This window comes from Protopterus annectens, chromosome 1.part2 (assembly GCF_019279795.1).
Source record: "Protopterus annectens isolate FY-2018-M chromosome 1.part2, PAN1.0, whole genome shotgun sequence".
NCBI lineage: Eukaryota > Metazoa > Chordata > Ceratodontiformes > Protopteridae > Protopterus > Protopterus annectens.
The window spans coordinates 698,718,084-698,744,376 of NC_056727.1; the positions used below are offsets into that span (position 1 = coordinate 698,718,084).

General features: G+C 45.8%; 1 protein-coding gene across 1 annotated transcript in view; it reads right to left on the reverse strand.

Moving 5' to 3' along the window:
- The window catches only part of LOC122790858, a 1,163,840-nt gene that overhangs the window by 865,661 nt on the left and 271,886 nt on the right, over positions 1-26,293 (reverse strand). Inside the window, exon 7 of the mRNA XM_044058512.1 lies at positions 5,068-5,195. Within this exon, the coding sequence (XP_043914447.1) occupies positions 5,068-5,195 (128 nt within the window). The remainder of the gene's footprint in view (positions 1-5,067; positions 5,196-26,293) is intronic.

Genomic DNA, 26,293 nt, shown 5'->3' on the forward strand with positions numbered 1-26,293 from the left:
AGTTCAGCGCTCTCATGGAGAAGGTTGCTGAACTAAAAATCCGCTTCCCCAGGCGGTCCATCGCTCATGAGTCCTTACTCGGCGGGTGGACCACAGAGCTCTCCTGAGCCAGCTCTCTTGGTAGCCGCCGCCACCAACATGGCATCCACAGGGGGACCTCTGCTCGTGGGTTCTTTCAGCAGGGGGACTCAGGATCCTATCCGGGCGCTTGGGGACTGGCTCTAGTGTCCAGCTCCTTCCAAGCCCTGGTGGAAATAAGGTCCACCAGGGGGTCGGGGGGAGGGGACACCCAAGAGGTAGATGGCCCTGCTTAAAAAGCCTCTAGGAATACGGACTCATCGGAGGAAGCCTTGGGGGCAGACCACCCCTCCCCAATCCTGAGCATCTCCATGATGTCTCCAAAGGATACATCCTCGGGGGGGGGGGGGGCCTTAGGGAGCCTTCCCCTTCATCTAAGTCCGTATCTTCGGTAAGGGACTCAGGGCAGTCCACGTGCCTCCTCTTACACTTGGCTTTGTGAGGGACCTCTTCGGGGGGGCTGTCCGAGGAGGACTAACCAGCAATATCACGTTCCACAGGAACACCCAGAGACGCTGAAACAGGCTGTCCCGAAGGTTGGGTGATGGGAGCCCGGACCAGCTGAGAGGGAGTGCAGGGAGGAGCTGAAGCCAGGACCGGGGGTCCGGATGCACTCAACAGTGCCCTCTCCACCACCGTGAAAGACAAGGGGGAGCTACTCTCGATAGGCTCCGAGTCGGCTCCCACTCTGATCCGAAGCGGGGACCGGATCTGGGGCTGAGACCCTCGGATCCAAAGGACCCGTGTGCTCCGACCGGGACGGAGCCGAAGTCACACAAAGTCCCTTGGATCCGAAGCTCCGCCCACGGCTCTGAGAGGTCGGATCCGACAAACTCGAGGGACCAGTCGGAGCCGAAGTAACTAGTACTGTCTGCTCCGACACCCCCCCGGATCAGACGCGGCTCTGCTCCGAATGCTCCGAACCCGGGAAGTGGGACGAAGGAGCAATTGGGGCAAAAAATGGGGCAGAGCGCCCCCCCAGAGTGGGGGGGGGGGGAGGCAAGAGCACTCCCATCTGCAGCTGGGCCTGGATGAACCTCCTCATCATCCGGTCCATGTCTGCATCTGACATACTAAATGTGGACCTCGACGAGGCCATCGAGGCAGACCTAGAGTGACGCCTCGATGACCTCAACAGGGACCGGGGTTGCCTCCTCCCCAGGTCCCGGTGAAAAACAAGGGGACCGGAGCGGAGGAGGAGGCGATCCAGAAACCCTGGATGGAGAAGCCAGCTTGGCGGGCAGTGCCGAGGAAGAGTCCTCGGCCCGCCGCTTATGGTACTTCTCCTTCCTTTTGTTTTTTCCGGCCTCCCTTTCCTCCGGAGCCAAAACGGGAGGTTGAGTCTCTACCAGAGGGGAGGGAGGCAGGGGTGGCTACCACCGAGGGCTGGGTAGCGGCCACTGAAGAACCGGAGGCCGGAGCAGAGTCTGGGGGAAAATGGCGTGCCAGAATCGGCTTCGACCTCCGGTCCTTAAGTGCCCTGGGGTTGAACGCTGCACAAATTGTGCATCCTGAAGAGAGGCGTTCAACCCCAAGGCACCTAAAGCACCGGGTGTGGCCATCCGCCGGTGAAAGCTTATGGCCACACTCGGTGCATTTTGAAAAGATGGCTTTAGGGGCCTCCGACATGTTGAATGGAAAAACACACTCACTAGGCCCCTAAACACACCACAAACACACACTACGAACCAGCGAGGGTAGGGAGGAAAAATTTTACAAAAAAGATATCTAAGAGGGAACCTAAACAATCTTACACAATCACACAAGAGAAGGTACAAAAAATTTTAAGTTTTTCTCTCAAATGCTCTGAACTGCCAGGAGCTCGAAATCCAGCTTGAGACGCGGCAAACTAGATCTGAGGTCAGTTAGGTTTGGCAGGGGATTATGGGTAAAGGGAGGAGCTAGGAGCTCGGATCTATGCTGTGGTAAAAGTTGCCGGCTCGGATCCGAGATCGGATCAGTGTCCCAAAGGTTGCTGACAAAGGAAGTTCCTACTTCAGATATGAAGTTTAAGAGAAAGCAGGGATTTGGAAATTAATGTAATATTTAAATTAATAACCTGATAAAAAGAAAGAAAACAAATTTAATGACACTGCATGAATGTGACAAATGTTAAGAGTTTGTTTTACTTTCTATTACTGTATTTGCACCCATGTCTCAAGTGATTAAGGTGTGTATATAAAAAAGACAACTTATGAACAAAAGTACCAGGTGTGAGAATTTATGGCTGCAATCTGTCTGCCACAACCACCCTTGCTAATGGAGTTAGAGAAAAAGTCCTACTTCAACCAATGAACAGAAAAACACTTTCTACACAAGTTGTACTCTCACTGACAAACATCCCCAATAGGTAGAAGTTTTTACTGTCAAACTGAAGGATCAGCTCTAAAAGATAGTGAGAAAAGAAAAGACAATGCACAACAAATACTGAACATATAAGGGATTCTTATACTTGCATCAATACCTTTTGCAGGCATTAGAACAGAAATGCTCTTTACAGTGAATTAGGAAGAAATATGGCCAGAAGGTACGGAAAAAAGTGGACAGGCCTGAAATGTAACAGCCAATTGTTTGACGCTCCTGAAAAAGATGCATCTTTGTTCTCTCTACCATGCTCAGACTAAGAGGATCTGTCCTTGGTACATAAAGCTCTGTCTTACCCAATGAAACGGACTTTAACCTAGCAAGCAGAAATGGGAGCACAAAAGCTCCAATAACCTATTGCTTATTTTTTTTTCCTATGGGGATTTTGCCCCACACACACACAATGACTGACAACCATCACGCCTCCTAAATAAAACTTGAGACTATTTGTTACTCTGTGGTGGGGAGTTCCCTACAAATGCAGGGTTAACAGCAGGCTTGGGATACATAACTTGGGCAGCCGTGAGGATTCGTCTTTGCTGGCATCCCAGCTGTGAGGACACTTATGATGGCCCTAACTTTATGCCCTGGGCAGGAGGATGAGTGAGCAACATCACTGCAGGGTTCACAATATCTTCCCCCTTTTAGATGCATACTTTCATATGCCCACTATGAAGACTGCCACTCAGTGGCTTTTGTAAACCTAACTCTCACTCCATACCATATGTTTCACTTCCTAACACCGCCCCTGGAAGGACTGGTGCATGCTGCGGTCAGCTTTCTTCTGCCTCACTTCATAAGGAAGGCACACCCATCCTCGCCTGCCAACTCACCCAAGCAGTTTGCCGATTCCAGTCAGGGCTCTCTATTTACACAACTACAGCTGCCAAATACTTAAAAGTAACAAACAAGAAAGATTCATTATCTCATGACTGCTAAAAATTTGGAACAACTATACACAACAGAAGTTTAGCACTTCAAGTTGAGTACTCAAACACAACAATGCTGAGCACAAGTAACAGAAAGCAACATCACATTTCTTAAAGGCCAGTAGGTCACAAGTGAGAGAACAAAACCTATGAATCTTAACCATCTTAGAACAGGGAACCTTCTTATACTGAGAAGCTCTGACAAAGGTTGGGAGGCTAGCACTTTTCTTAACTCTTCCCTTTCTTGTTTTCTTCCTGAGTTTCTGCCCTGTCTTTGAAATTATTTTTGCTAATTATGTACCTTTTTCTCTTCCTTTATTTCATTACTTTAAGTAAAATTTTTTTTAAAGAGCTTTTACGTGGCTATTACCAGCTTAAAAGTGAGGTGTACTGAATTTACTAAAGGTCTACACTAACCAAACTAGCATCTGTGGGACAAATCTTGAGATGTGATTTGTCAAACTCATTTAATAACTCTTTTGGGTATAACATTAGTAAAGCTGAACATTCTTAAAACTCGGAAAGCAGAACTTCTGCTCAGAAATAATGAACTTATAATGAAGCAGGAACAAAAAATTTCATTTTAAGAAGTCAAAAAGTTGAAGCATCACCAAACATGCAGAACAATCATTCACTGAATGGTCTGAGTGGCAAGACATCATGACATGTACAAATGTGCAGGTACACTGACTTCTCACTATATAACTAGTGCACGCGCACAGGCTTACACACCAGGACAAGATGCTGACTTACCACCATGCTCGAATAGATGCACTGATACTAGGATGGGAGTGAGCAGCTGAAGACATCTTGCCAAGCTGGGGGGGTTATTCACTAGGCCTGCTATAATAGCACCATCAAGAACCTGGCAAGGTAACCATTTGAAACGTAGGGGACTTGCTATTGGAAGTCTCTTAATACTAAAATTGAAGTTGAATATCTAGACTCATGTACAGAGACTGCCATTTCTTTAGATATTCTCTTTTCTCCTAAGTATAGCAATCCTGGATTTGGTGCAAGTTTGGCCCAAAAAAAAAGTTTTTAGGAGAACAGATTCGCTCTTTTCCTGAACTTTAAATCTTTTTTCCATTTGTTGCCACTTGTCACTGAAAGTGACTATGACACCAGGCAAGCTTTGTACTCTAAGTGGTGCCCTGCTTGGTCAGGAGTTTGTGCAAGTGCAGAAAGACATATGTACCTTCCCAAAGGCAACCATTACAGAGCTTACAAGGCTGCCAGAGGATGATGATGGTGGGAGGGGGGCACACTTCTGTAACCTTCCATGTCAAGTTTAAACAAGGAAAAATGACAAATTCTAAACGAATCCTCCCCTACAGCTATAACATATAAAATTGTCTCACACTGCAAAATAAAGTACCATAGAATGCTGTACGAGCTTTCTTGACCTTCTCACAAGCCTCTGATGTGGGCTGAGTTAAGCGAAGGGGAGGCAAAGGCAGGTCTGATAGACCTGGTTAACAGGGACAGGAGTTGGCAGCAGCTGATTGTTAGCTTCAGAGAGGTAGCTGGAGTGAATGCTGCCTCATTAAGGGGATGAAATTATTGGGGATACCTGGATGTAGAGAGATGCCACTCTCTTCTAAAGTTCTTGCCTACTGCAGGAATCCTTCTCAGATAAGATATTGCAGTTTAGAAAAATTATTCTAAGATATAAAAGATCACTTCTCTGACTTACCGGCCTGCATAAGGTGCACGTTCAAGACACTTTATCTTTAATTTCCTTTTCTGTGCAAAATCTTGCAACATAAAAATGCAGTATGAGCTTCGAGAAGACTGGCTAGAAGGGCAGTTCAAAGATTCAGCCTAGAAAAAAAAAAAACACCATATATTTATTAAACAAACATTATGTGAGCTACTTATGAAGTACACTTAACATAAATGTAGATGTTCACTGTTGCGGTTAACACCTGTGGGTTATCCCTGCTGTGGGGTAGCCCTCGGCCGGCCCGAATACCAGAGTCACTGTTTTGCTGCGTCAGCTGCAGTTGCCTATACTCTGATGTCAGGTTGTCAGTGCTATAAAGCAAGGCAGCAGATGTCATTACATGAGTTTTTCTTGCCCTAACCCATTAAAGCCACCATGGGAAGCTTCTGCCCCCCCCCCCAGGGAAAGAGGATACAAGGGGGATGGAGGGAGGGAAACCAGGACTGCAACAGTAGACTAACATCTACATTTATGGTAAGTGTACACAACTGTACTATGTTAAAGTTTCAGTGCTGCAGCTATCACCTGTGAGAGGATCCCCAAAGCTGAGGAGAGGGATGGAAGGCTAGGGTAGAGCCCAAGGCATGGGTCAGCAAGCCCTGCAGAACTGCAGAAGAAAACCCTGCCCTAGACTTTGAAAAAAAGAGGTAGGTGGTAATGCTTTGTAAAGGTATGGACAGAGGTCCAGGAGGCAGCTTCCAAGATGTCCCTAAGGGGGACTTCCTCTGAGAAGGCTGTGGAAGTGGAAGCTGCCCTACTGGAATGGGTACAAATAGACTTTGGGGGGGGGGGTTCCCATGTAGTCTGTAGCAGAAAAGGATACAGTGCGATATCCATTTGGAAATGGTTTGCTTGGAAATGGGCTTCCCCTCTGCCCATGGGGCAAAGCTGACAAGAAGCTGGTCTGCTGCTAGGCCTTCTGGCCTCTGTGATAATGTCTAGGACTGGTTAGCTTAACAGGGACCCCCATGCTTGCTTTTAAAGCATTAGCTATGCTGAAAGATTGAGAGTCTGCAAGTCTGGGTGCAGTATTCCCCCCTCCACCTGGATCAAGAGGGGGAAGCTGCCTGGGCGGCTGTAAAGTCAAGCTGCGCAGTAAGGGGTACCAAATGCTGTCTGGGCAAATCTGGAGCAATGTGGATGGCAACTGATCTCTCCTCCCTTATTTTGATCAGTACCTTGGGAATAAGAGGCAGAGGAGGGAAAGCATACACAAAGAGGGAGTTCCAGGGGAAGATAAAGGCATCCACCTTCTACTCTAGGTGGTGATACTCCCTGGTGCAGAATTTTTTCAGCTGGTGGTTGAGGTGCGAAGCAAAGAGATCCACCTCTGGAGTTACCAACTCCTAAGAGATTTGCAGAAAGATTTTTCTGTGGAGATGCCATTCGTGGGGGTGCAGTTAAGTTTTCTGCTTAAGTGGTCTGCCAGGGTGTTGTTGACCCCTGGTAGGTATCGGGCAATTAAGCGTAGACCCATGGAGGCAGCTGTCAGAGGTTCATGGCTAGCCTGCACAGAGGGTAAGATTGGGTCCCCCCCTCATGTATGTTGACATACCACAATACTGTGGTTCTGTTTTTTATAAGGAGAACCCCTGGCCTGAGATGGGGTTTGAAGGATGTCAGAGACTTTTGTACTGCCATCATTTCTTTGACTGACATGTAAGAGAAGGTGCTGGACATCCCAAAGACCCTGGGTGCACCTTGCCTGCTAGGTGAGCACCTCAAGCAATGTCTGAGATGTCAGTGGTGATGGTCTGGCTGGTAGGGCAGAGGATGAAGGCAAGACCCCTGTTCTCGGCACAGGTCCCTGTCCACCAGAGAAACTAGTCCCTTATACATGGGATCAGAGGTAGTTAGAGGCTGACAGTGCTGACACCAAAGGTTCTTTAGATACCACTGAAGTTTGCTCATATTAAGCCTGGCCAGAGGAATTAGGATGCAAGATGCCATGTACTCCAGGGCTTGCAGGAACTTCCTTACAGTGAGGTGACATCTGGAAGCCAGCTGGGTAAAGTAGAGGCAGGAAGCCCTGCTTTTCTGGGGATAAGGTCATTTTAGATGCTGTATCCAGCAGTGCTCCCAGGAAAATGATCTTCCTGGAGGGTGTTTGCTTTGATTTCTTCTCGTTGATGGTGAACCCTAGGGAAGTTAGGAGGGTTTTGACAAAGAAGGTCCTCTGGAGCAGCTTTTCTATGCACTCTGTCTGAAAGAGGCAGTCATCCAGATAAGAGTAAATTTGCATATTTCTCTGTCTGCAAAAAGCTATGGCCGGGCTAAGCATTTGGTGAATACTCTGAGTGCAGTAGGTAAGCCAAAGGGTAGCACAGAGAACTGAAAGTGTTGTGAGCCTGCTCTGAAGAGCAGGAATTTCTTGCAGGATTCCCTTATGGGGATGTGGAAATAGGCATCTTTTAAGTCTAGGGTCACTAGCCAGGCATCGTTTGTCAGCATAGGCAGCAGTTGTTGCAAGGTTAGTATTTTAAACCTGGGGACAACCAGGGAGGTGTGCAGAATGGATAGATCCAGGATGGGGCGTCAAGTGCCCTCTTTTCTGGGAACAAGGAATAGTCTGGAATAAAAGTCTTTGCCTGTTTGATCTGAGGGGACAGGTTCTAACGCACCCTGGGATATGACAGTTCGGACCTGTTTCAATGTCTCTGCCCACTGATTTGGAGTTAAGTCTGGGTACCCTCTTGGAATTGGGAACTCGCTGAAAGAGAATTTGTATCCCTGAAAAATGATCTTTAAGACCTATTGGTCTTTTGTTACAGAAAGCCAATTTTCTTTGCAGAGGGAGAGCCTTCCTCCTAGCTTTTGGTGAGTGAAGGGAAGGCAGAGGGGCAGAGGGAGTCATTGGGAGTTTTTTGCCATAGAAGGGTGCATTAGAACTACCTGCCTTTGGGGCAGAAGTGGTCCACTGTTTGCTTCTCTGCTGGCCCTGGGATAAGGTCCTGGATGGTCTGTCCCTGCGGGGCTCACCTTGGCCCTGTCTGCCAGGTGCAGGGAAGGACCAGTGCTTAGAGGGAAAGTTCCTGCTGAACCTGGGAGGTTGAACCTGAAATAAATCTTTTACTGTTTGCATAGATTTTGCTTGGTCTTCCATCTTTTTAAGCACCTCTTCTGCTTTTACTCCAAACAAGCAGTCCTTATTCATGGGTGCATCAATTACTTTAGACTTGACATGATCAGAGAGGTTGTTCCTTCAACCATGCATGTCTCCTAATGACAGATCCTGACACTGCTGCCCTGTTAGAGGCTTCTAGGGTGTCACATCCACAGTATAATGAGTGTTTGGCCACTTGACAAGTAGAGTGCAGTAAATCTGTTATCTCTTTTGAATTGGCACAGTCAGGAAATATTGAAATTTTTTGTTTTAATAGTTCCAAAGTGCTTTGTTGATATTTAAACATAAGGAGTTGAGTGCTCCGATAGCTAAAGTTGCAGGTGTGTATAATTTTTTTTACCCCCATCTGTCCAGAGCTCTGGAATCCTTGTCAGAAGAAATAGGATTCTTGGCAATACTAGTCTTAGCTCCTTCAGGTCCCTGTATAATGACCTCTAGGTCTGCAGCAGGATTTCTTACAGGTATTTGTGAGAATCCGGTACTCTAATATCTGTCAGGTTTACTAGGAGCGGGTGGGAGGGCGTCAGGGGCAAAGTTGGATTCATGGAACACATCCACTACTTCTAAAACGGGGGGGGGGGGGCAAGGGTCTGAGCTGGGGCAGGTCCAGAGAATAAGTATTTTCTTAGACTGGGGGAAATCCTGAGATTCCCACTGGAAATGTTTCCTGAAGGTGTGAAGGGTTTCCCCAAAGGAAAGGTGTCTGGAGGGGAGGCAGAAGGGATGGATTCCTCTGCATCTGAATCCTCCTAAGCAGTCAGAGGCTGCTGTTCCTCTCCAAAATCTGAATAGTCAGATTCCTCAGAATCCTGTTCTGTCAATTTCTGGAGAAGGATGCCTTTTCCTTTTAGAAGTTGTGGCCTGACTACCCCTGATAAGGGAGATGAGCTCCTCGGCCATTTTAAGCATTTGTGCTTGGGGTGGTGGAGCAGGAGCAAGACGGTGGTTAGAAGCAGATTTTCTAGGAGTGGCCTGGCTTCTAGGCCAAAGAGCATCAGTCTGTCTGAGAGAAACGGTAGTCTGATGAGATGTTTTTTTGTCTAGATACGGTAGTGCGAAAGGCCTTCTCGGAAGTCGGTGCCTGTGTCACTGCTTCGGACCCAACAGAGGCAGAGACAGCCAAAGGCTCGGAAGACGAAGATTTCTGTGGCATACCAGACTCCGAAAGGGTCTCTGTAGAGACCTGTGTAGATATCAAATCAGGCAGAGGCTGTAAAAAGTACAGTTTTGTACCTACCATAAATGTAGATGTCCGATAGACATGCAACTACAGTCATAACATGTGGGTTGTCCTGCCTCAGGCAGCCCTCGGTCGGATTCCAAAGTCTGGGTCCGACGTCGGCTGATGTCGCATTTCTCTCCGACGTCAGAGCGGCTGGAGTACATAAGCATCAGCCGACGCCATTTTCTTCAGTGTTTCTTGCCCCAGATGCCAGGTGCCCTCCAAGGAAGGCTGTAATCAAATTGGAAGACAAACAGGATTCCAAACAAATAAATGAGCAATAAAACAAATACACCATAACAGATATCCCCAGCTAAGAGTAACAGGGATAGGAGTGGACCCTAGGCATAGAGGGGTATGGAGGGAGGGAAAATCCGACTGCAGTTGCATGTCTATCGGACATCTACATTTATGGTAGGTACAAAACTGTACTGTGTCCTTCAAGAATGCAACTGCAGTCATAACATGTGGGTAGAATACCATAGCTTAGCTGGGGGAGGAGGTATGCTCTAGGAAAGAGATGGTGTGGCAATCAAACCCTGCAGGACTGCCGAAGCAAAGCCTGCTCTGGATCTGGAATATAGAGGGAGATTGTAGTGTTTGGAGAATGTATGCATGGAGCTCCATGTAGCAGCTTCTAGAATGTCCTTGGTAGGCACCCCTCTTAAAAATGCTGTAGAGGTGGCTGTAGCTCTGGTGGAATATGGTCTGACATTGGCTGGAACAGTCTTTCCATGAAAGGAATAACAAAATCTGATGCAATGTCCAATCCATTTAGAAATAGTCTGTTTTGAAATTGCTTTTCCTTGGACTGCAGGGGCGTAAGCTACAAAAAGCTGTTCAGACTTCCTACTGGCCTTGGTTCTGTCCAGGTAGTATCGAAGTTGTCTGTGAATGTCCAAGGTAAGCAAAAGTCTTTCCCCCTTATTCTCAGGATTGGGGAAGAAAGCAGGCAGATGAATGGCTTGATTTAGAGAAACCCTAGATACCACCTTTGGCATAAAAGTAGGGTTGGTCCTTAATGAAACCCTGTCTGTGGAAAATAATAAAGGGTGGTATTGCCATTAGGGCCTGTAGCTCGGAAACCCTTCTTGCTGAGGTAATTGCCAACAGGAAAGCTGTCTTCCATGAGAGAAATTGCAAGTCAACTGAAGCTTCTGGCTCAAAAGGAGGTAGAGTCAGTTTTTCTAAGACAAAATTGAGGTCCCAAGCTGGCACTGGGGCCTTTCTTGGTGGCTTAATGTTCTTGATTCCCCTGAGGAATTGTCTTAGTAAGGGGTGAGAGAAAACAGGAGGATCAGTGTTGTATCTAGCTGAAATAGCAGATGCATGTATCTTTATGGAAGAATATGAGAGGCCGTTCTTTAACATATCTGCCAAATATTCCAAGATGAGTGGGATGTTCAGCAATGATGCATCATGTCCCTTGCTGGTATTCCAATTGCTGAATCTTTTCCACTTCGCTAAGTAAACCTTTCTGGTGGATGGTCTTGAGCCTCTGTTAGTATCCGCTGAACTTCCTTGGAGAGAGATAAGCTGAAGTTATTTATGGGATCTCCCAGGCTGTTAGCTGCAGTGTCTGAAGATTTGGATGCAGTGTTTCGAAATTGTGTTGAGTCAAAAGTAGAGGCCACTGAGGGAGGGCCCACCTCCTGGTGTGACATATGCTCCGTAGTAGTGGGTACCAGTGTTGTCTTGGCCAATCCGGAGCTATTATGATTCCCTTGGGCTTCTCTGCTTTGATCTTTAGTAATACTGAGGTCATCAGTGGCAGAGGTGGGAATGCATAGATTGCTAGGGAGTTCCAGTTGAATGAGAGGGCATCTATTTTCCAAGCTTTTGGATGGTATGTCCTTGTGCAAAATTTTGGTAGAAGATGGTTGAGGTGAGAGGCAAATAGGTCCACTTCTGGCTTGCCCCATGTCGAAGTGAGTTGTCTGAAGGCCTTCGGATGTAACCTCCACTCGTGTGGATCTGTGAAATTCCTGCTTAGGCTGTCCGCCAACACATTGTCTTTTCCTGGAACAAACTGGGATTGTAACTGGATGTTTAGGCTTAGCGATTTCTCCCAAAGCTGCATTGTCAGTCTGCAAAGGGGGTAAGAGTGGGTGCCCCCCTGCTTGTTTATGTACCACATCACAGTGGTGTTGTCTGTCCGTATCATTAAATGGCCTTGCTGGAGTTGGTGTTGAAAAGCCTCGATGGCATGCATTACTGCCAGCATTTCCTTTTGGTTTATATGCAGATGTGTTTCCTTTGGAGACCATTGTCCTTGTATACACCTGCCTTCCATGTGCGCCCCCCATCCAAGGTCTGAGGCATCTGTAGTCATGGTCTGTGTTCTGTGTTTTTTTGAATGACATACCTGTGTTTTCCTGGCTCACCGAGGCCCACCATAGGAATTCCTTTTGTAGGCATGGAATGAGTGGTATGATTGTCTCCAAGTTGTTGCTGTGTTTAGACCAAATGCTTTTTAGGTACCATTGAAGCTTTCTCATGTGCAGTTTTGCTAATGGAACCAGTAGAATGCAGGATGCCATGTAACCCAGGGCCTGTAGGAATCTCCTTGCAGTCATCTGGGAGAGTTTTGCTAAACCTTTGAAGTAATGAGTTAACATCTCTTGCTTGTCTTCTGTCAGGTAAGCCATCTGAGAGGCTGTGTCTAGTTTGGCTCCTAAGAAGATTATTTGCTGGGATGGCTGCAGTCTTGACTTTTGGAAGTTGACTGTGTATCCCAGAGCTTGAAGTAATCGTATGACATAATCCAGGTTTTTTGTCAACATCAATTTGTCGTCCGCTTGTATGAGGCAGTCGTCCAGGTACGGGTAAATTTGTATACCCTGGAGCCTGCAATGAGCAATTACTGAAGCCAGGCATTTTGTAAATACTCTGGGCGCAGTAGATAAGCCAAATGGCAATGCTGAAAATTGATAATGCTCTGGCCCTGCAAGAAATCTGAGGTATCTTCTGCAGCTGTGTCTGATAGGGACATGCAGGTATGCCTCCTTGAGGTCCAGAGTAATCAGCCATGACTCCTTGTCCAGCATGGGAAGGAGTTGCTGTAGAGTCAGCATTTTGAACTTTGGTACTATGAGAAAGGTGTTTAATGCGGACAAGTCCAGTATTGGTCTCCATTGAGATTCTTTTCTTGGAACAAGGAACAGTCTTGAATAAAACCCCTGTTCTTTTTCTGGAACTCTTTCTATTGCTTTCATTCGAGTCAGCAGAGTGATTTGCTTGATAGCTTCTGCCCTTTGATTTTGTGGTAGGTTTGGCATGCCTTGTTTTCTTGGTAAGGTATGAAAATGAAACCTGTACCCTCGGTCTATAATGTCCAAAATCCATTTGTCCTTTGTCAGTCTGTGCCAGTTTTCTGCAAACAGATAATTTCCCGCCCAAGGGAGCTTCTAGTTGTTCCCTGGTAGGCGGTAGTAGAGGAAAGTCATTGAGTTTGTGGTTGTTGGGCAGGTGAAACCCCTGCGTCACTTCTTGGTTTCCTGGCTGCCATTGTCGTCCCCTGTAAGGGCCTCTGTATTGGCCTCTTCCTCGGCCACGTCTGTTCTTACCCCTTAGAAATTTTTCTGGATTAGGAAAGGACCAGTTTTTTGAAGGCAAATTCCTACTGAATCTGGGGGGGTTGAACCTGAAGGAAATCTTTCACAGTCTGAACTGATTTTGCTTTTTCTTCGATGATCTTTAACACATCCTTAGCATTTGCACCAAAAAGCTTGTTCTTTTCCAAAGGTGCATCCAGAAGTTTTGCTTTTACATGATCTGGTAGAGGTTGATCTTTTAACCAAGCATGTCTACGAATCACTGCCCCTGTCATAGCTGCTCTACATGAAGCTTCCAGTGCGTCATATCCACACTGCAGGAAGTAATTGCTTACTTGCTGAGTGTTATGTACAGCTTCCTGCAAAGTCTTCCTGTCTAAAGGATCAGGAGAAGCTAATGTTTTTTGTAAATCTTCTAAGAGATAATCCTAATATTGTAACATATGAAAAAGGCAATTTAAAGCTCTCATAGATAAGGTAGTGGATGTGTAAACCTTTTTGCCCCATCTCTAATGACCTTGCTTCCCTGTTGGAGGGCAAAGGATTTTTTGAGGTGGAGGCTGAAACTCCTTTAGGCCCCTGTGAAATAGTTTCCAAATCAGCAGTATGGGCCCTGAATAAATGGGAATGAGTTTCTGGGACCCTGTAATACCTGTCTGGCTTGGCTGGAGCAGGAGAAAGAGAATCAGGGGTAGCACTAGCGTCAGAATACAAATCATCCAGAACATCAAGTACAGGAGGAATAGCCAAGGGCCTGTGCTGAGGCTTCTTAAGGAAAGTCCTAAGGCATTTCCTAGAATCAGAATATTCCTGACCCTGCCACTTGAAATGTTCCCTCATGGTGTGCAGAACTTCCCCAAAAGAAATATCCTCAGGAGGGGAGGCCGAAGGGATGGAATCTTCTGCATCCGAGTCCTCATAGGTCTGGAAGAGCTCTTCCTGGCTATCAGAGTGGGCAGAGCCCTCAGAGTCTTCATCTGAAGGTGTAGGGTCAGAGGGTTCAACCCGGGGCCTTTTATCAGGAGGAGGCTGTGAGGCTCTCAGGATGGGCCTGTGAACCTCTAATCATGGAAATTAAATCATCAGCCATGGACATAATTTGTGTCTCCGGAGTCGGCTGAGGTAAGGATTTAGAAGTAATATGCTTTGTTTTTCTGGCTGCCTTAGCCCTAGTGTAGGCCTTAATAGACATGGCCATAGGAGGCCTGGCAGCTCCACGTGCAGGAGTGACCTTGCCTACAGCAATGGTCTCGGGCATTTCCTCGGTTTCGGTATCCGGAGGAAAGTCTATAACTGGCGTCGGAGTAATGTCTGGAATCGGAGTCATCGGTAATGCGGTGTCTTCGGTTCGGAGCGGTGGAGAGACCGTCTCAGAGGGAACCGGAGCACTCGCGCTAGGTTTTGGCGTGGAGTCGGTAGTAGATGCGGGCCGAGGATGTCGGTCCCGGTCTTTTCGCTTTTTGGGAGTTTGCGATGTCGGAAGATCCGACGGCATGGTGTAAGCAAATTTATCGCCGAAAAAATCTTCAGCGAACTCCGCCCGGCGCCTGACTGCGCTTGTTGAAGCGAGCACAGGCTACACAGGCAGAGACGTCGTGGTCTGGGCCCAGGCAAGGGAGGCAGTAAGAGTGGAAATCCTTATGAGGTATTTTGTTTACCACAAAAAAGACAATTGTTAACTTATTCAGTAATTTCTGACATCGGCTGAGGCAAGAAAAGGTCCCCAACGGGGTACTTAGCTTTTTTGGTGACTTCGGTATCGTAGAATACAGGAGCTGACCGACCGGCACTGCGTGGCAAGAAAGACTGAAGAAAATGGCGTCGGCTGATGCTTATGTACTCCAGCCGCTCTGACGGAGAGAAATGCGACATCAGCCGACGTCGGACCCAGACTTTGGAATCCGGCCGACCGAGGGCTGCCTGAGGCAGGACAACCCACATGTTATGACTGCAGTTGCATTCTTGAAGGACATGCACCTCACTGAATTCCACAGAGCTGACGATCTGCTTAGCAGTGGAGTCATCGGAAAACTTAGCCTAGTGTGGTCTATCTTTATCGCTGCGTTTTTTCAGAAAGTCCACGGATTGCTGGCTGACGCCATTTCAGAATGTGAAGCTGGAACATGAAAATACCAGTCTACAATAAGAGCTCTACGATGAATGGTTGTCACGTTAAAGAGGGCACAGAACCAGCAACGGGGGGACATCGGGGTCTGGGCCAAAACAAGTGACGCAATAAGAATGGAAGTGGGATCTGCTTTCCACAGGTGAGACAGCTAACTTTTTGGACATCTGTTAGTGCAAGAAAAAAGGGTCCCCAATGGGGTACTTAGCTTTAGATGTTTTCAGCTGAAATTGAAACACTGGTAGTGACCGAATGGCACTCTTGCAAACTGCTTCTGCTATGGGCTCCACGGCAGGAAAGACTGATGTAATGACATTGGCTGCCTTGCTTTATAGCACTGACAACATGACATCAGACTACAAGCGACTGCAGCAGACGCAGAAAAACAGTGACTCGGGTATTCGGGCCGGCCAAGGGATACCAGAGTAAGGATAACCCACAGGTGATGACTGCAACAGTGAAACACTAATAAACATCACTGGATATTTACATGCGTTTCCTGCAGCAGATCCATGAAAGAATTTGATTCAACACACAAGTGCTTAACACCATATAATCCATAAGTCCCAAGTGCTAACCACCTTTCTTCACCAGGCTACTTGTGCTGGCAAGTACACAGGAAAACAATTGTGCATGTTCTTTACTTCTTTCCTAGTTAAGACAGCTCTCCTCAAAATTGCAAAAATGTTCTGTTCCTGTACTTCAGAGACAAGGCACAAATTACAGAATCCGATAAAGTCTCAATTTGAGTCAAGACTCCTGAACAGCACATGATGGAAGGCAAGTGCCAAATCAAGATATCTACAACGCAAAAAAATGTTTCTGAAAACTTGTATCTTGTATCCTCATAGGCAATTTCACGTATTCCTTTCTCAGTCTTCACATCTGGGTACAGCCAAGTCCAAGTGAAATGTCTCAAAAGCTGTAAGCTTTCTAGCTATCAAACTACAAAATGTTCAGTATGCCTACACTGGACATTATAAAACAGTGACGGAATCTGAGGATCCAGTGTAAAGTAAATGAAATACATTTCATACTGTAGGCTTGGGGAATGAGTTTTACAATAAGTAAAAAAGCCAGTAGTCTAATCCTGAAGTAAAGATATTTCATTCATTATAACAAAACAAACCTGTTGTACATTCATCAGTTTTCCTAACTTTTAAGTTTAAAATGCGGTATCTACTGATTTCAATGAGGTGTAGCAACTGAAAGTTAACTACAGACTAGGTCTTTAGGTAGTTTCTGTAGTGCAGACTGTTGCGTGACTTTCTACTCTAGCTGTGATTAACTTTTTTCTGCTCTGATGTACTTTATTCTGCAGTTCCAGACAATTTATTTACTTCATAAGTATTATTTGGTTAAGACTGGACAGATTTACAATCTAGTTCTTTTTTTCCCTTGCTCAAAAAGTTGCAGCTGTCTCAGTTTTGCAAGCAATGTCATTTTCAGATTGGGCAGTTGCAATCAGTGTTACTTTGCCATTCCTTTTAATACAATGGTGCTTCAGGCTTGGGCTTGCACCCAATTAGCCTGTCATACCACAGAGCAACATTTAGATACAAATTACCAATCCTTTTAAAGCTAGATACAATGCTGCTTAAAAAGAAGTTGCGTCTTATCATAACGTTCCATCTGTGTTGTCTATATTCACTTACCCTCGACTGTGGAGTCTGTTCCATAACATGGAACAGACTTGTCATTATTCCAGCTCATGCCTTCCAAAAACTCTAGAGCTCAGCTTTACCCATAATCCTCCTCAGGATTACCAGAGATCAAGTTTGCCCAAGATAGAGAGACAGGAATAACAGACCAGAAACCATCTCTCTATTCTTAAAAAGGCAATCCAGTCTGTTGGGATAGATCTATTCTACCAAGAAGCCTGAAAGACAGGGGGATGGAGGGTGGGAATGTCAACAAGTGAAGATCGACAACACAGAAGGAACGTTATGGTAAGACATAACGTCTTTATCTAATGCTATCAATCTTCACTTGATGCTTGACTGTGGGACAGAGTCAATAGCTACCTAAATCTTGAGAGGTCTCTCAGAAGTATATTCCTGAGCACCACTGAACCAAATGATGCTCGTCCTGTAGAGACCAGATCCAGCTTAACAAGTAATAAAGGTACACAAGGATGCCTAAGTAGCCACTGCACAGAAACTGTCTACAGAAGCTCTTGAATGAAAAACTGCAGAAGCAGCTATTGCCCTGGAAGAATGTGCATATACAGGGCTTGGTAGCTGTACTTTCCTTTTTATATAATTAAGGTTAAACAATCTTTAAGCCATTTAGCCAGGGTAACTTTAAAGATCGGTTTACCCAAAGTAGCTGAAGAAAAAGTAACGAACTACTGGTAAGAATTTCTGAATTATTTTGTTCTGTGAAGGTAAAAACGTTATTGTCTATGAACATCTTGTAAATGTAAAAAATATTCACCTCCGTTTAAAAAAACTGGGAAAAATTATGGGAAGCTGCATCGCCTGGTTGATATTTGTCTCAAACAACTTTTGGTAGAAAGGATGAATTAGTTCACAAGGACACTCCGTCTTTATGGAAGCTTACGTAAGGAGACTTGCAAGACAAGGCTTGTAGTTTGGAAGTAATTGCAATCAAAAATAAGGTTTTCCAAGATAAATGCTTCAAAATTACAATTTGGAGATGGCTCATATGGGGAACGTACTAAGGACTGTAACACCAGATTCAAGTCCCAAGGTGAAGAAATGATACTTGTATGGAAGTCTGAGCATTAAAGTCCCTTTCAGAAAAGATTTACAAAGTTAGTGGGACAAAAGGGCTGCATCATTTAAATCATAAAAGATGGAAACTCCAGCCAGATGCACTCGTATGGTCAAGGGGGATGCTCCCGCATTGAAAAGTGATGCAAAGAAATTCTAAAACCTCATCAACTGGTGCAGAAAATGGGTCGTTATTCTATATAGCCTATTTTGACATTTTTGGCATTTGCCATTATACAATCTTCTAGTCAAAAGTTTACAGGAAACTGGGACGCATGGCAATTACTGAAACTGGAGAAGTCACGCAGCAAGCTTGAGATTAAGATTTGGAAGAACAAGTCTCTCTGGAAGGGACAAGAGGTCTGGAGTTGGGTCCAAGGTTTCCGAATTAGGTGAGGCCAAAGAAAGGGAAACCATGTTTGTCGACGCCAGAATGGGACGAGACCACAAAGGGCAGGGCTCTGAACTGGTAATGACTGGCACTTAGCTGGAAGCACAGGATTCTTCTAGAGTACTTATTTGATCATATGCATCCTGAAGACTTACTGAGCACATCCAATCTTTTCCTAAGAATGGAAGTATAGACTCAACCATAACCATCCAGAATTTAGTTTGTTGAACTGACTTGTTCAACAGACTAAGATCCAAAGTTGGTCTCCGGTCCCCTTGGCACTAAAAAGGATCTTGAGTAAACTATGGATCCTATTTGGTCTAGTGGGACTGCTTGCATGACTTCTGTCGAGCAGTTTTTGAATTTTTAAGACTGCTGTATCCCCAAGACTGGGCAGAACACCTTGGATTATTTTTGGTTGTCTGGGATTTTTTGAAAATGGGATACTGCAACCTCTGGTTATAATCCTCTTCACCTAATTGTCCATTATTATATCTAGCCAGGCAGATTAGTGCAGGGATAAACATTCCCTGACTGCCTCCAAAGGATGACAATTGAACCTCCATTCAAGAGCACTGATGGGTTTACAGGGAATGACATTATGGAACCCTGATTCTGTGGGCCACCTCAGCCTCTTGGACAGCATCTTCCATTATAAATCCCTCTGCCCCTGTGGAGTCGCTACCACAGGAGTCCTGTAAAGGTACTTAGGACTTTTTGAACCACAGTTACCCACTCCTCTGGTTCCTGGAGTAAGACAGCTGAGGAGTGGGAAAAGCATACACCCACTTCAGAAAGGGTCTTTCCATCCTTCTCATATTTGTTGAGGGTCTCTAACTTCAGGGCAAAAAAGGAATTTTCTATCACAAGGAGCACTGAAGACTTGAATGTCTCCGCAAACTCTTAGTGTACCCAAGCACGTCTCCTCATGGCTACGCCAGAACATGCTGCCTTGTAGTTACTTCAGCAGCGTGTGCAATGAGCCGCATGGATGAATTGCATATGAATTTTCAAGGGTTGCCAGCTGGGAAGCTACTTAATCCTGCACTCCCTCAGCTATGGTTCCTGTCAGGTTATCTAACAACTCCTTTATCAAGTCCCTTCGTAGTCTCTTAAAATGTGCCATGAAATTCAAGGACCTAAGCACAAAAGTCAAAACATACACTCTTCCCAAATGTATCCATCGTTCTAGAATCTCTGTTAGCAGGATGGATACTTTTATCAGCAAATTCCTTTTTTGTGGCTGCTGCAACCACCTACTACTAGTATCCCTTTTAGCCTAATGTTGGTGATCCTCAGCTGACAAAATCCAGTCCGGACCATCTGGAATTGAGTCAATGGAGTCGGGTATCTTCCAGCCTGCTGTGCAATCAGTTTAATCAGATCATCAGCAGGCAGAGAGATCCAAGAAATATACGGTCGGGCACGGAACTCCTGCAGGTATACAGAACTCCTCCAAGGAAGGCTGTTGGGAAATCCAGCCACCCCCTTTGCTTCAGGATCTCTAATATGTCTCCAAATTAGATATCTTCCAGGGGTGACATTGAGGAACCTTCCCCCTTCATAGAAACAAAATAATCTTCTGTGCAAGACTCTTCAGGGAAGTCAAAGTGCTTCCCTCTTGCATTTTTCTCTTAAGGGGCACCTCCTCATTGGAACCGGCCAGGAGGTGCCTGAAGATGACAATCACCATGGTTGGATCCCATGATTTCTGTGTTCACTGTCCTAGGACAAAGGCTGGAGGTAGCTCTCTGGGCGAGGGAAAGGTTTACCTCGGGTATCACTTCTGTGTCACTGTTAGACAGAGGAACAGTATACTAACCTCGAAAAAGGGCATATCGAAATTTATTTAAAATGGGTGGCGAAAGTCAAACACTCTGGCTAGACTTATAAATGCCCTAGGGCAGATGGCCTAGTATGAACCTAGGACACAGATGCTGGCCCAAAGAGAGGTATCGACTGAGCTCACAGTAGACAAGGCCCTCTCCCATAGCCTGGAAAACAGCCCCCCCCCATACAGGAATGGGAGCCCAGAACAGAGATGGACTCCCTCGGAACCGTGGTCCCAGACAACACCACAGAAGCTGCCTTTGAAGTCGGAGTTGAGCTCACACGTGCAAACGACCCAAGAAGCATGGACAGCTCCCACAGAGTGGATCCACGCTCCAAGGACCAGACAAGGCTTTAACCCCGGGAGGTCTCTGGATCCAACATTACAGAAGAACTCAGGGTAGGTATCAGTACCAGAGATGCAGATCTGATGAGCACTAACACAGTAGAAACTGGGAGTGTTGCAGGTGGGACCTCCGAAGGTTCAGCTGAAGTCAGAGGAGGAACAAAAGCAGGTAAATAGATGGGTACAGTTCCGGAGCCAGGAAAGCTAGGAAAAGATGAAAAGGTTAAGCCCTCACCGCCAGCAGCTGGTCTAACAGCGTCAAACATCAGACTGAGGCTCTTGGTGGAACGGACAGAGGAAACAGATGGGAGATCGGAGTCTCTACAAAAAGGGGCTGGAGATCAGTCTGAAAAAGTGTCCAATGACAAGAGTATTTCGTCCTGGGCATGTCTGGTAATAAGAGCCCCTTCGGTTCTGAAACAGATGGAACCGAGGAGTGAAATGGTGGTAAAGCAGTTTTGTCCACAGTAGTAGTGGGTGCCATAGTCAGTGCAAAGAATAAACTGACTGCACCAAAGGGTAAAGCAACTTCTCAGCCAGTTCTGCAGAAACCCTGAGAACCAAAGAAGTCTTGGCCATTTTAGTCAGTGGTGCCGACGAAACTGTCTGCACCAATAGACTCCTCTTCTTGAATCTCTCATGTTTGGAAGAGGAGGAACTACAAAGAAGTTATGTACTTACCATAACGTTCCATGTAAGTTGTTCATCTCGCCATTCTTACTGATGGGTTCGGAGCTGATCCCTCAGCTCAGAGTCGGCCTACTACAAAGCTCGAGGATTTCAAGTAGCTCAAGGCCAAGTCCCTATCCCATGATGCACCTAGTTACCTCAGATCCTGTTTGCTGTGTATAATATACCATATAATAATAAAATATGTCATTCTAGAACTCCATAAGAGAGAAAGTAGGTTGAGTGACCAAGGAAGTATCTAGCATCTCTGTCTTCTGAAAGCCCAGGAGTGGGTAGGAGGGAGGGATGTAAGAATGAAGGTGAGATGAGCAACTCACATGGAATGTTATGGTAAGTACATAACTTCTTTATGTGAAGTTGTTCCAACTTGTAGTTCATTCTTACTAATAGACAGCGTCCCAAGCACCATCTACCTCGGGTGGCTCAAGGGAGTATATTTTTCAGGACCATGAATCCAAAGGAGGCCCTGTCAACTCTGTAATGACTGATAAAGGTACAAGGTTGTGACGAAGTGGCTGCTGCACAAATGTTATCAATAGGAAGTCTGGCAGAAAAAGCAGAAGAGGTAGAAACTGCTCTGGTTGAATGATCTTGAATTTTGTGCTTAAAGGCATATTGGCAGCTGAATAAGCAAAGGTGATACAATCAGATAACTAGACAGTTATTGTAGCCACTGGCATACCTTTCTTGAAGTCTGAAAAGGAAACAAAAAGCTGATCTGATTTCTTGAAATCTTTTGTTCTATCCAAATAAAACCTGAGCAGTCTGTGACCATAAAGTTTGTGCAGCATACACTCTAGATTGTTGGAGTGATTGGGGAAGAAAACTGAAATCAATAATTTGGTTGAGATTAGTTTCAGTGCAAACCTTAGGCAAAAGGAGGAATTTGTTCAAAGTGAAACACTGTCAGCATGAATGATCAAGTAAGGAGGTTTAATGGACAAGGCCTGAAGCTCTGACCCTCTGCAGGCAGAAGTAATAGCCACTAAAAAGATAGTTTTCCATGACAAAAATTAGAGGTCACATGAGGAAGCTGGTTCAAATGGAGGAAGAATGATGGGGAAAGCATAAAATTTAGATACCATGGGTAATGGGGAGATTTCACAGGGGGTCTGATTTGAAAGGTCCCTTTGAGAAAGGCTTTGGATAGTTTGTGTGACATAATATTCAATCCTTCAAATCCAAGATGAACATTACAAATGGCAGCAAGTTAAACACTGACTGTTGCAGCTGCAGCTCCTTTATTGAATATAATGGTCAAGAATTCTAGCATAGAGGTCACAGGGGCTTGGTAAGGATCAATGTTGCTATTAGAGGACCATATAGAATTTTTTTTCCATTTGCTCAGGTATACCTTCCTCGTAAAGGATTCATGAGAGGATAAGCGAATTTGCTTAGTCTCACTGGAAAGGTCATGGAACCTTGGAGCAGCCAAGCTGTCAGCTTCAAAGACTGCTTAGAGAAATGAAGTTCCCCCGAGTGCGTCAGAAGGTCTGGAACCAGGTCCAGAATCCAAGGGTCCTCCAAAAGATGAAGTTGAAAGAAGTGGAACCAAATCGGACGAGACCAGTGAAGAGCTATTAGAATGATGGTCCTTCAAAGGGCTTTTGCTTTCTGTAAAAACTTGCATATCAATGGGATTGGTGGAATTGCATAGGGGATACCCCGGGGCCTATAGTGAAGAAGTGCGTCCCTTGGGACTTCTCCCGGAGGGGGAATCCGGACAAAGCAGCTTCTGCATTTCATGTTCATGTGACTGGCAGAGAGGTCGCAGCAAGGCTGGCCCTACCTGCGGAATAACCTGTCTGCTATTTCTGTCTTGAGGGACCACTAGTCAGGCAACAAAATGGCTCTGCTCAGCTTGTCTGCTATCACGATGGAGTTCCCTGGGATGTGCATTGCTAACAGAAAGCGCTGGGTGGATATAGCCCATTGCCATACTCTTAGACCCTCACAATAAAGGGGGTATGACCTGGTTCCTCCTTATTGTTCAAGGAGCAGACCACTGACATGTTGTCCATCTCTATCGCAATTGTACCCAGAGGGAGTGTGTCCTGGAAGGACTGCAATGCCAAAAGTACTGGTCGCATCTCTAAGACATTGACATGCAAATGTGTCTCGATCTGTCCATGTGCCTTGGGCTGTTCCTCCTCGACAATGCACCCCACCCCATCATCAGGGAAGCATACTTGGTCACTGTGGCCACTGGCGGGGGAAAAAAAATGGACGTCCTACTGTGGCGAAGTGAGGTCAATGACCACTGAAGTTCAGTTTTGCAGGAGTTGGTGACAATCAGGTGAGACATGGGGAGCTCTTGGTAAGACCACTGAGTGAACAGCAGCCATTGCAGTATCCGCATGTGCATACAACCCAGTGGTATGGCCAGAATTGCTGCTGACATCATACCCAACAATATTAGAACTTCTGATGCTGGAGCTTTGTTTTGGATATTAAAATGCAGACATGCTGACGTAGTAGTAAGACTCATTCTGCTGTAAGTCTTAGCCTGATGGTGTCCAGTTCTGCTTTGATAAAGACAATAAGCTGCGATGGCGACAACACAGAATTTTCTGAGTTTATTGTAATACCTAGCTGGCTGCAGAGTGACAGAGTGGATTCCATGGTCTGAATGAGTTGATGCATGGTGGTGGCATTGAGGATCCAATTGTCTAGGTACAGAAACACGTAGAATCCTAAACGTCTCAGGTAAGCCGTGACAACTGCCATGCATTTGAACACTCTGAGGGCTGTAGTGAGACCAAAGGGCAGGGCTCAAAACTGGTAATGATAGGCTCCCACCCAGAAGCGCAGATGATCCCTTGATGGCCTGGCCATTTTTATGTAGTAGTACGCATCCAGGAAATCTATCAAGCACATCCAAATGTCTTTTCCTAAGAAGGGAAGTATCGACTGAAGCGTGACCATCCGAAACGTCTCGGACAGATTTGTTTACCCTGAGGTCCAATACAAGTCTCCTGTCCCGTGTTTTTTGGCACTAAAAAGAATCTTTAGTAAGTTCCAGATCCTGTTTGGTCTGCTGGGACTGGCTGGATGACTTTCTTAGCAACGTTTGGACCTAGACTGTTACTTGATCCCTGTAACTGCGTGGAATGTCCGGGATTTTTGTCGGTGGAAGGGGTGTGGCGAATGGAAAGATGTATCCTCTGGAAATGATACTTTGTACCCAGTTGTCATTTTTATTTTGAGCCAGGTGGCTGGGTATAAAGATAAGCGACCCCTGATTGCCTGCAAAGCAGGACAGTCCAGCCTCCTTTCATGAGAACTGGTAGGGCTGCCCAAAGAAGTGATCTGCCGCCCTGGTTTTGCAGACTCCCTGTGCAGCGAGAACATAGTCTTCCCATTACTGCCCCACATATGTCCTGAAAGGCTCTTTGGGCTTTTCGGAACCACATCCTCACCTCCCTTTGACCCTTGGGGTAGGATAATGGTAAGGGTGGATAAATGGACTCAAGACGTCAGTCTTTCCCTCCTGCTCACACCTGGTCAAAGTTTACTTAACTTTGGGCCAGAAAAGGGACGAGCCATCAAAAGAGGTATTCAAAGGAGGACTTTAAGGGCGCCGCCAAGGAACACAAGTGTATCCAGGGGTGTCTCAGAGCAACTCCTGTACCTGCTGCCCGGCTCGTTCCTTCAGCGGCATATGAAATGAAGGGCATGGATGAATTAACAATGGAACTGAGGATAGCAAGCTGGGAGGCAACTTTGTTTGTAGTTTCTGCAGCTACTATATCCTGAAGAGCATCTACCAGCTCCTTAAGATCTCTTTCTACTCTCATGTAATGGGTTAAATATTTAAGCAAATAGAGGGCAAAAAACATTGAAATAGACATGCGCTTTCCATATCTATCCATGATCCTGGTGTCTCTGTTAGGAGGATGGATAGATGAGGAAGTTTCACACATTTCCTTTTAGGTGGCTGCCGGCACCACCATGGCATCAACTGGCACACATATGGCAAAGAAGGATTTATCTTGGAGGGAGCAGATATGAACTTATTAGGCCCACCTAGGGATAGCCTCCATGGTGCCCGGAGACTCCCATGACCTTCGGGAGACCAGCTACATACTCATTGAAGGGCTGAGACCTGAAAGCCTTCAAGAGAACAGACTCGTCTTCAGCAGGGTTGGTGGACTGTCAGTCACCCCTCTGCCTGAGGATTTCAAGTATCTCTGCAAATGAGATCCTCAGAGGGGGACCGTGGGGACCCTTCGGATTCATCCAAGTCAGTATCAGATGTTATGGACTCCTCAGGGGAAGCTAAATGCTTCCTCTTACACTAGCACTTATGTACCTCACCAGTGGGAGCTTATGGTGAGGTCGAGGAAGAGCATGGGCTACCCAATGTGTCTTCCTGAGGCGCTTTGACAACATATGCGGAGCAGAAGCAGACACCGGGGCTTTACGGAATGAGGCCGGACCTGAGGTTGAGGATATCTTAGGAGACATAACTCTCCCTCATGGCTTCAAAGGCAGGCCTGCTCCAATGCGAAGGAAATGACGGATCACAGGAAACTGTCGATACCACTGCCACTGAGACAGTGGGCTCAGAGGCAGAGGAAGGAGCAGAGCTCGCCAAAGCCCCGAGAGGCAAAGGCAGAACAGACAAGTCAGTTCGACTATCCTACACTGACAAGACCAAAGTGTCGGCTCCTATAGTACTCGAACGGCGCAGAGGATGTCAGTGAACACAGAGCCGAAGACCCAGGAGCAGGCGTCTGCTCCAAAGGCACCACAATCAACAGCATGATTCAAAGGAGGAAGAGTTACAGCTGGGACTGGGGTATTCAGATACATAATTATAATATATACAAACACATATATATATATATATTTTTCTTTAAAAAAATAAAATCTTCACACATTAAAAATAAAAACGACCTTGAAAGGTTAAGAACGAGACTGAACATATATATTGAGCGCGCTTTCGTTCCTTTAACAGAGTAGAACTTCATCAGAATAATAAGTTGTGAACAAGAATTACAAATAAATACATTTGCTAAAACAATAGGACAACTCCTTACTTGAATACAAAGAACTCAAATGGCAACTTTATTTAGGAGCTGATTCTCCGCCTGGACTAACTGACAATGTCAATATTAAATGTGCATTAGGGTGGTTACTTTGATTACACCTACCCTTTTTCTTACAGTTTTTTTTT